Raw genomic sequence first — 11,115 nt, forward strand, 5'->3', positions numbered from 1 at the left:
GAGAGAGAGAGTTAGAGAGTGTGAGAGAGAGAGTGTGAGAGTGAGAGTGAGAGTGTGAGAGTGTGAGAGAGAGAGTGTGAGAGTGTGAGAGTGAGTGTGAGTGTGAGAGAGAGAGAGAGTGAGAGAGAGTGTGAGAGAGAGTGAGAGTGTGAGAGTGTGAGAGTGAGTGAGAGAGTGAGAGTGAGAGAGAAAGTGAGAGTGTGAGAGAGAGAGAGAGTGTGAGAGAGAGTGATAGTGTGAGAGAGAGAGATTGAGAGAGTGTGAGAGAGAGTGTGAGAGTGTGAGAGAGAGAGATTGAGAGAGTGTGAGAGAGAGTGTGAGAGTGTGAGTGAGTGAGTAAGAGAGTGAGAGAGGGAGAGTGTGAGAGAGGGAGAGTGTGAGAGAGGGAGAGTGTGAGAGAGGGAGAGTGTGAGAGAGGGAGAGAGTGTGAGAGGGAGAGAGTGTGAGAGAGGGAGAGAGAATGAGAGAGTGTGAGAGAGTGAGTGAGAGAGAGCGTGTGTGTATCAGTGAGCTGGTGGTGTGCTTGTGTGTATCAGTGAGCTTGTAGTGTGCTTGTGTATATCAGTGAGCTTGTAGTGTGCATCAGTGAGCTTGTGGTGTGCTTGTGTGTTTGTCAGTGAGCTTGTAGTGTGCTTGTGTATCAGTGAGCTTGTAGTGTGCTTGTGTGTGTATCAGTGAGCTTGTAGTGTGCTTGTGTGTGTATCAGAGAGCTTCTGTGTGTCAGTAAGCTTGTGTGGGTCAGAGCACTTCTATGTTTGTCATTATCAAGCTTGTGTTAGTCAGAGAGGTTGTGTGTGTGTGGTGAGCTTGTTTGTAGTTAGGTTGTGTTTGTCACTGAATTTGTCTCTAGTGTGCTTGAGTGAATGTCAGTGAATTTGTGTACGGCAGTAAGCTTGTCTGTAGTGAGCTTGTGCATGTGTCAGAGAGCTTTTGTGTTTATCGGTGAGCTTGTCTGTAGTGAGCTCTTTTGTGTCAGTGAGCTTTTCTGTAGTCAGTGTGTGTGTGTGCCATTGAACAAGTGTGATTTATTAATGTGGGACATTCTTTTAATATATATATATATTTTCTGAAATTATACAATTGACACACTGATGCCGATATGCTGATATTGGCATGGAGTGTTTCCCTGCTTAAAGAATTGTCCCCAAGGAGAGCCAGTCACAAAGGACAGGGAGCGTCCTCGAGGGTGGTGGTTATAGCACTGTAACACCCATGGATCATCTAGAGCGAGGGGCTGCAGGTAAGACAAAAGTCTTCTTCAAAGTGCATACATATAAACAATACAAGCATACTATGTGACACAATGAATTAGAGGGCTGAAATAATTTTTTTCCAGGGCTGCTTTCTGTTCCCAGTCCGGCCCTGCCTTTGGGGTTAGAAAAGGGAACAGTCCAAGAGTTAAAGTGAAAGTTTCATTTCGATTTGATCCTGATGAGAGTCCCGGACGGGGACTGAAACGTTGATATTTATAAACATGTTTTTCAATGAAATCTAGCTTTTTAAACAATTTGAAGACCGTGAGTGCAAGCTTCTCCATTGAAATGTCTATACTTACTGACCCAGGCTGTATGCACCCACCACTTTATTTAATACAGCTCGAGTGCAAGGAACCACTGGAATATATAAAGCAAATATTTGGTACATGTACATAAAACATGCAGTAATTGCCTTTTATATAAATGTAACATTTATATAGCCTCCATTTAACTTTAAATTAAATATAACTTTTATTTTCCCCCAACTGGTGTAGATACCATATCGAATTCTCCCTCGTGCTCAGACGATTCTCCGTGATTCAGAGCATTATTGCAAGTTCTCATGGCAATGCTTTTACTGGCTGGAAAAGCACCAGAGAAGAGACAGATGAGCAATCAGTTTGCACCCACAGAAGGTGCAGACCATGACCTGCAACCACTGGATCACAAGGGACCACCAAGTAAGGGCATAAAAAATTGAATAATTACATTTTTAATAAATATTTAATACAGAAATTAAGACATCACCCACAACACCTCTGCAAACATCCCCCAACAACAATACCAACAAAAACTACATATAACACACAAGTACACAGCCCTGTAATCACATCCCATAAGAGGCATGCCTTAACCAAGCGTACAATTATTACTAGCAACCCACATTCACACAATTAACATCACAAACAGCGCACTCAACACACTCACATACATAGCATAATAAGAAGCCCAGATAAACACAAACAATGTTACAAACAACTTGCATAAAAATACATAATACCACAAACAGCCCACGTACACACAAAACCGCATCACATACACACATAAATACTGCATTCAACCCATATACACACATTTTACAGACAGTCCACACACATATATAACACAACAGGCAGTCCACATACACACAATGCCACAAAGAGTTCATATACATACACATAAAACCACAGACAGCCACACACACATAAAGACTATAAATACACACAGAGAACAGGCAGCCCACAAACAAGCAAAATGCCACAAAAAAAACACACAAAACTTCACAAAGACTGTTTATACACTTAGACAACACCATAGACATCCCAAACACATATATACAGCACCACGCAAAGGTCATGAAAAAAAACCTCACAAAGCAACCACTGCACACTCCCATAGCAAAAACAACATTCTCAGAATAAATGAATGCTACTTGGAAAAAAAAAAAAAATAGAGACAGCACCCATAAGTGACTTTGATGGTTTACTTTGGCATCTACCCCTGACCTAGAACATGAAAGATGAAAGTGTAACAGCAGAGTAATAAACATGGTTGCATATACAGAGTAAATGTCAAATAGGACTGTCCTGGTTTTACTCTTTCTATCTCATTTTCCAAAATATCTCTGTTTCAAACATGTTTCGTGTTTAAAATAAATGATGGGTCAATTATTTACATTGTAGTATCTTTTTTTTTTTTGGAGTGGTTGTATACTGCTCTATTTAAAAGTTATCAAATATCTGGAAATTACTGTAAATATCCCAATATGGGAGTTTAATTTTAAATTTAGTAAGTACTGGAGAATTGTTTTAACATAAATGAGAAATTAGATTAGTTGTACAATCCATTCTTTTAATGTAAACTCAAGAACACAGACCTTGACTCAATGTGTGCTTCCTCAGCAGATACACCAAGAGATAGCAGAATCCTGGGATGATGTAGTTCATGGCAAAATAAGTATCTCCTATCCAGCTCAGTCAAAGAGGGCCGGAACGTGCCATAGACAATGGGCACACAGCTTCCCAGGATCCTACAAATGGAGAAGAGCAGATTATTAGGAAGACAGTAAATCTCTTTATATCTGACTTTTAATGTCATTTTTTCATCGTTATTCAGTTATTCATTTTTTTTTTTGTTTTGTATATTTAAGCTCCTCCTAAAATATGGCTAAAGAAACAATCAGAATAAGTATGTATGCAATATGCTGAATAGCCCTACATAACCTCATCCTGTAATGTGGGTATACATTAATACCTTGAGTATTCAAGATCAGCTTACCTGAGATCTGTGCTGGCCACGCAGAAAGTTGTTTAAAAAATGCTTTGAATCGTGGGCTTTCATGTCTGATGGCCACTACCCTTTTCCGTTTTACAAAGCTGGGACTACAGCCAGCAGCTGGACAAGACTGGAGAAGAATCATTGTTTAAAGGAATCTCCTGCTGGCTGCTTAGCTCTGGTCTTAGGAACAAAACAGGAAGGGAAGAGCCATAACGAAACTTAGCAGGAATTTGTATGGGACACATACAAATGTTTAGCATATACAATGATGATGAACACATTAACTATACACACTAAGAAAAAACTGATAAACCTCTTAAGACATACACACTGTTCACACGTGCATGACATTTAGAGACATAAATATATATACATATATAACTGCATGGGCAACTGCATGCTGTTTAATTATTTAATGTGCCTTTCAGATACTCTAGCTTGAGTATTAGCCACTGAGCTATTTCACTGCTGTCTTGAGACTTTGCAATCAGAGCACTCGGATAGATAGGCTTACTAGCCATCCAATCAGCACGCTCTTACTCATATTGCAAAGTGTGGGATTTTTTCCCATGTAATGCTATTGCTGACATAATGTGGGAAAGCCAATATATGGGTATATTGCATATGGGCTCATAGTGCTCAATCTACATTGAGTCATCGTAGGGCAAAGATGCAGACTAAAGGAATAATAGGGATTCATTTTATAGAATAACCTTTTTGATTTTTCTTTCATTAATTATAGTTCATATAGTTAATTAGTGTAATGGTTATTAGCATTTACATAGTGCCAACATACATGGGCATAGGAACCCCCAAAAATCTGGGGGGGATAGCATTTTTACTCGCCGGGTATATTCTTATTCCATAAACTAGGAGTTGTTTATCCCATTATACAGCGCTACGGAATTTGCAGCCGCTATATAAATGATTAAATAATAACATTAAAGGGTCACTACAGGGAAGGGGTTTTACTTACCCGGATACAGCGCCGGGATCCTCCTGATTAGAACCACCCCTACCCTTCCCATGATTATTAGAACCACCCCTACCCCTTCCATGCACAAAAGAACCCCACCTACCCCTTCCACGCATATTAACCCCCTACCCCTTCCATGCATATTAGTAACCCCTAACCCCTTCCATGCATTATAGTACCCCCTAGCCCCTTCCATGCATATTAGAACCCACCCTACCTCTTCCATTCATATTAGTACTCCCCTAACCCCTTCCAATAATTTTTCTACCTCCCCCCTCCTCCTATCCATATTAGTAGCCCCCCTAAACCATTCCAATTATTTTTCTACCTACCCCTACCCCTCTCCCCCTATCCTTATTAGTAGCCCCCCTAACCCTTTCCAATTATTTTTCTGCCATGTTAACTAACGCCAGTGCTGGAGTGCCGCCGTGTTTACATTAAAAGGCCTGCAGGGACAGGCTATAGACACCAGAACCACTACATTAAGCTGCAGTGGTTCTGGGGACTATAGTGTTTCTTTAATGTGAGGAAAATTAGAGATTAGTGCCACGAATAATATGCTAGATTGCCTACTTACAACCAGATGAGGACGATGATGGGCTCTAGCTGCAGTCTGGCTCCACTGGTCTGGTGTAGAACAGGCTCTCTGGAGGCTTTTTGTAACTGTGGTCACAAAAATCAATGTTCTGGGAGAACGGGAAGCAGCTCCATTTTTTGGGGGCCCTTTACACAGCTCAAGGTCTGGGTCCCAGGGTCCACCAAGTTTGTTCACAGGGGGTGGAGTGTGTAGGGGATGTCCTGATATGTGTGTAAGGAATGCATTGTGTGAATCTGTGTTTGTATGTGTAAGGGCTGCATGGTGTGTTTCTGTGTATGTATGGGATGCAGTGTGTGCGTCTGTCCCTCCCTCCCTCCCTCCCTCGTCACTCTCTTTCTCCCCCTCCCTCCCTCCCTCCCTTGTCACTCTCTTTCTCCCCCTCCCTCCCTCCCTCCCTTGTCACTCTCTTTCTCCCCCTCCCTCCCTCCCTTGTCACTCTCTTTCTTCCCCTCCCTCCCTCCCTCCCTCCCTCCCTTGTCACTCTCTTTCTCCCCCTCCCTCCCTCCCTTGTCACTCTCTTTCTCCCCCTCTCTCCCTCCCTCCCTTGTCACTCTCTTTCTCCCCCTCTCTCCCTCCCTCCCTTGTCACTCTCTTTCTCCCCCTCCCTCCCTCCCTCCCTCCCTCCCTTGTCACTCTCTTTCTCCCCCTCCCTCCCTCCCTTGTCACTCTCTTTCTCCCCCTCCCTCCCTCCCTCCCTTGTCACTCTCTTTCTCCCCCTCCCTCCCTCCCTTGTCACTTTCTTTCTCCCCCTCCCTCCCTCCCTCCCTCCCTTGTCACTCTCGTTCTCCCCCTCCCTCCCTTGTCACTCTCTTTCTCCCCCTCCCTCCCTTGTCACTCTATTTCTCCCCCTCCCTCCCTCCCTCCCTTGTCACTCTCTTTCTCCCCCTCCCTCCCTCCCTCCCTCCCTTGTCACTCGCTTTCTCCCCCTCCCTTCCTCCTTTGTCACTCTCTTTCTCCCCCTCCCTCCCTCCCTTTCTCCCTTGTCACTCTCTTTCTCCCCCTCCCTCCCTCCCTCCCTTGTCACTCTCTTTCTCCCCCTCCCTCCCTCCCTCCCTCCCTTGTCACTCTCTTTCTCCCCCTCCCTCCCTCCCTCCCTTGTCACTCTCTTTCTCCCCCTCCCTCCCTCCCTCCCTTGTCACTCTCTTTCTCCCCCTCCCTCCCTCCCTCCCTTGTCACTCTCTTTCTCCCCCTCCCTTGTCACTCTCTTTTTTTCTCCCCCTCCCTCCCTTGTCACTCTTTTGTCTCCCCCTCACTCCCTTGTCATTCTCTTCCTCCCCCCTCCCCTACCTCTGTTGTAGCGTGGCCGAGCCTTGTATGGTCCGCGGGTACAGGGAGATTTTGTTTCCTGTACCCGGCCGGACTAAAAGGAAGTGCACACTCAGTGTATAGATAGAGCATATATATAAAAAGTAAGTGCATATAAATCAGTCCAAGATAATTTAAAGTTGCACTCTAGCGACGAGTGTCTTTTAAGGTGCTTTTGGTGATGGGGTGTCCTCACTGTTTATAGTAGTTTGATTATTCTCGTAATATGGAAGACACAAATAAGAGACCGATCGTATAGACTGTGTGGGTCAATATATGTGAGAATATGAATATATATAAATATTAAACTCACATTTAGGAGAGCTATAGCCAGCTCAGGTATAACAGGTGTACAGCGGTATGATCCCCGCTTATGGGATATATAGGTGGTTGTCTTCTGGAGGGAATGGTGTCCAGCTCTCAGGAAAGGGATACATAAAGACAGCTGATAGTGCTCTCTCTTATAACCGGGTATGGAGTTGTGAGAAAAATAAAAATGTACTTACAAGTGTAATGCAGGCCAACTGCACTCTAATGGCAGAATTGGTGGCATGATCCCCACCTCGGATAGTCTTGTAAGCATGTGATAAAATTGATAAAAAAGCCAGGTAAAAATGAAGAATGTGTATAAAAAGATAGTTGGCAAAAATAGTGACTGCAAAACCTTTAATTATATATTTAATACAGAAATTAAGACATCACCCACAACACCTCTGCCACTAGGGCTTTTTCAAAATGGAATAAGATTAACAACCTGGCTGATAAGAGTATATATAGGTGCATAGAAAGTTGGCAAGGGTTAAAATAACATAAAAACGAAGTGTGGGGGCTTAGAAAAGCTTAAACTCTACTATAATATGACTTTATTAACCAGCAAAGTCCCTTTTATAGTCTGATCCCACATATGTATTATGATGGTTGCAATTAACCTTAGTCCCCTTTTCATCCCATGAATATCATTATTCTAGCCCCATAGCATTTTGACCATAGTTAAGATGGTTGTTAGAAATCATTTGCCCACTTGTCCCTTGGCCGATCAAGCCACGCCCCTACCCAACTAGTCACCTGACATTCACCATATCACGGTCTCAACATTAAGCCCGCCCCCCACTGTGTGCGTACCGCCTACTAGACCGTCGGCCGCACACGCCCACTTCACTAATCAAAGACAGCCCTAATCGGCGGCAAAGTGCCGTGAACCATTTCCGTCCACACAAACTACAGCCCCCACAATGCCCCCTTCACGTCCTGCTGCAAGCAATATTGCTTGCTCCCCCCACACACTGCCACCTATGATTATTATTATTTATTATTGCAATGTATATAGCGCCAATAGATTCCGTAGCGCTTTACAATATTATGAGAGGGGATTTAACTATATATAGGACAATTACAAATAAACTTACAGGAACAATAGGTTGAAGAGGACCCTGCTCAATCGAGCTTACATTCTATAGGAGGTGTGGTGTAAAACACATTAGGACAGGAATTTGCAATCAAATAAGGTGGGCTGCCCTTTAGGAGAGGGCAAGAGACAGGTATGTGAGGTAAGGGTTAGTCTTGGAGGCCATAAGCTTTCCTAAAGAGATGGGTTTTAAGGCACTTCTTAAAAGATGCAAGACTAGGGGAGAGTCTGATGGCAGTAGGCAGGCTATTCCATAGGAAGGGAGCCCCCGCGAGAATTCCTGCAAGCGCGAGTTGGCCATACGGGTGCGGACAGGAGGTGGTCACGGGCAGAGCGGAGAGACCGAGAAGGGACATACCTATGGATCTGTGAGGAGATATAAGAGGGGCTAGAGTTGTTCAGTGCTTTATAGGTGTGAGTTAGTACCTTGAATTGACTCCTATAGCATACAGGAAGCCAATGTAAGGACTGGCAGAGGGGTGAGGTGTGAGAGAAACGACTAGAGATTAGGGAAGACCAATCAGGAGAGGGTTACAATAATCCATGCGGGAATTTACTAGAGCATGGACAAGCTCCTTGGTAGTATCTGGTGCAAGAAAGGGGCGGATGCGGGCTATGTTTTTAAGATGGAATCTACAGGATTTGGCAACATGCTGGATGTGAGACCAGAGTCAAGTATGACGCCAAGACAGCGCGCTTGCAAGGATGGACTGATGTTAGTACCAGAAACTTGAAGGGAGAGCGAAAGAGGAGGATCAGTATTAGGAGGAGGAAAGACAAGGAGCTCAGTTTTTGAGAGATTGAGTTTCAGAAAGCGGGAGGACATCCAGTCAGAGATGGAAGAAAGGCAAGCAGTGACACGTTGCAGGACGGCAGGGGAGAGGTCCAGGGAGGAGAGATATAGCTGGGTGTCATCAGCGTACAGGTGGTAGCAGAATCCAAAAGAGGTAATAAGTTTGCCAAGAGAGGCAGTATAAAGAGAAAATAGAAGGGGACCAAGGACGGAGCCTTGGGGGACTCCAACCGAGACAGGATGAGGGGAGGAGGTATCATTTGAAAAAGAGACACTGAATGAGCTTTGGGAGAGATAATAGGAAAACCACGAGAGGACAGAGTCACAGAGACCAAGCGATTGAAGAGTTTGAAGAAGGAGAGAATGATCAACGGTGTCAAAGGCTGCTGAGAGGTCAAGAAGAATTAGTATGGAGTAGTGGCCTTTGGATTTAGCTGCGATTAGGTCGTTAGTAACTTTGATAAGGGCAGTCTCTGTAGAGTGGAGAGGGCGGAAGCCAGATTGAAGGGGGTCAAGGAGAGAGTTGGAATTGAGGAAATGAGACACACGGGTAAAGACAAGTCTTTCCAGAAGCTTTGAGGAAAAAGGGAGCAGGGATATTGGACGGTAGTTAGAGGGGGTGGATGGGTCGAGGGATGTTTTTTTTAGTATAGGTACTACAGTGGCATGTTTAAGGTCAGCAGGGACGATGCCAGAAGAGAGCGAGCAGTTGAAGATGTGTGTTAAATAAGGCATGAGACAAGTGGAGAGAGATCTGATAAGGTGAGATGGGACAGGATCGAGCGGGCAAGTGGTGGGGCGAGAGGAGCAAAGAAGAGCAGCCACCTCTTGGTCAGTAGCTGGGGAGAATGTCTGAAGGGTAGGAAAGGCATGATCTATGTGTGGTTGAGAAACAGAAAGGCAAGGAGGGGAGAATTCTTTCCTTAGCTGTTCAATCTTGTCAGTGAAGTAACATGCAAAGTTATCAGCAGTAAGGTTAGTTTGGGGGGTGGCCACAGCAGGGCGAAGAAGAGAATTAAAGGTGTCAAAGAGACGCCTGGGGTTGCGGGAACATGAACTAATGAGAGAGGAAAAATAGGACTGTTTGGCAAGGGCAAGGGCTGCACTGTATGAACACAATATGAATCTATAATGGAGAAAGTCTGATTGGGTGCGAGACTTCCTCCAGGAGCGTTCAGCACAACGGGAGCATCTTTGCAGGTAGCGCGTTGATTTAGTATGCCATGGTTGGGGGCGGGTCCTCCTCGAGGTACTTGTTTGGAGTGGCGCTGCAGTGTTCAAGGCAGATGTAAGAGTAGAGTTATATGTGGAGATGGCCAGTGAAAGACAGGAGAGGGAAGGGATGGACAGCAGTCGTGAATCAATGTCAGCTGACAACTGCTGGAGATCAAGAGAATTAAGGTCCCTCCTGAGTTGAGGGGGGTTAAGCTGAGGTTGTTGGGTGAGGGGGTACGTGAGAGCAAATGATAAGAGGTGGTGATCAGAGAGTGGATATGGAGTGTTGCAGATATTATAGACTGTACATGCATAAGTGAAGATTAGGTCAAGGGTATTGCCAGCTACATGGGTGGGAGAATTTGCCCACTGCGATAGCCTGAGGGAGGAAGTAATTGAAAGTAGTTTAGTGGCTGCAGAGGTCAAAGGTGGGTTTATAGGAATATTGAAGTCCCCGAGAATTAGGGATGGAATGTTAGAAGAGAGGAAATAGGGTAGCCAGGCAGCAAAGTGGTCAAGGAAGAGAAAAGGGGAACCAGGGGGACGGTAAATAACAGCAATGTTAGCAGAGAAGGGTTTGAAAAGGCGAATTGAATGTATTTCAAATGATGGGAAAGAGAGGGAAGGGGGGTGGGAAGAGGTTTAAAGGAGCAGTGAGGGGAGAGGAGAAACCCAACACCACCACCTTTACATTCAGAGTTTCTTGGGTTGTGGGTAAGTTGAAGACCACCGAAGGACAAAGATGCAGGGGTGGCATTGTCAGAGGGGCAGAGCCAGGTTTCTGTTAAGGCTAGTAAATCTATTGAACGAGTCATGGACAGCAGTGGATTTAGTTAAATTGCAAACAGAGCGTGCGTTCCAGAGGGCAGTATTGAAGGAGGATTTAGAGGAACATGAGATGGGTATGAGATTAGTGTGGATCCTTGGGTTAGTATGTGGTGAGTTTGTTGAGAGGGGACCGGGGGTTGGAGAGACATCACCAGCTGCTAGGAGCAGAAGGATAGAAGGTGAAGGTGGGAGTAGGATTTGAAAGTTTTGTAGGAGGGTATGTATGTAGAGGATTTGTGAGGAGTTGGTGGAGATAGGCTGGAAAGGTATGTGTAGAGTGCATGGGATGAATAGAGAGGGGAGGGGAGTAAGGTGGAAGTAATGATGATGGTGTTGCCAGGGACAGGTGAGCGAAAGGATAGGGATATTTTAGTAATGAGAGTAGTGTTAAAGTGAAAAATAGAAGGGAGAACATTAGAGAAAATGTGTATTATATAGATATGTAGATCATATATACAAACACACACAAATATCAATGAGTGT

At 44.6% G+C, this 11,115-nt stretch overlaps 1 protein-coding gene across 3 annotated transcripts in view; it reads right to left on the minus strand.

Moving 5' to 3' along the window:
* The window catches only part of LOC134612696 (immunoglobulin superfamily member 1-like), a 78,489-nt gene extending 74,810 nt beyond the window's left edge, over window positions 1–3,679 (minus strand). The window contains exons 1-2 of one of the 3 annotated variants that reach the window (XM_063457120.1): window positions 3,513–3,679; window positions 3,112–3,264 (exon numbers count right to left, since the gene is read on the minus strand). In XM_063457120.1, coding sequence (XP_063313190.1) covers window positions 3,112–3,181 — 70 coding nt within the window. In that variant the 5' untranslated portion in view covers window positions 3,182–3,264; window positions 3,513–3,679. Of the gene's footprint in view, window positions 1–3,111; window positions 3,265–3,488 lie in introns of all 3 variants that reach the window. The other 2 variants (XM_063457118.1, XM_063457119.1) reach the window with 2 other exon arrangements.
* Between the last annotated feature and the right edge of the window lie 7,436 nt (window positions 3,680–11,115).

This window comes from Pelobates fuscus, chromosome 5 (genome assembly GCF_036172605.1).
Source record: "Pelobates fuscus isolate aPelFus1 chromosome 5, aPelFus1.pri, whole genome shotgun sequence".
Lineage (NCBI taxonomy): Eukaryota > Metazoa > Chordata > Amphibia > Anura > Pelobatidae > Pelobates > Pelobates fuscus.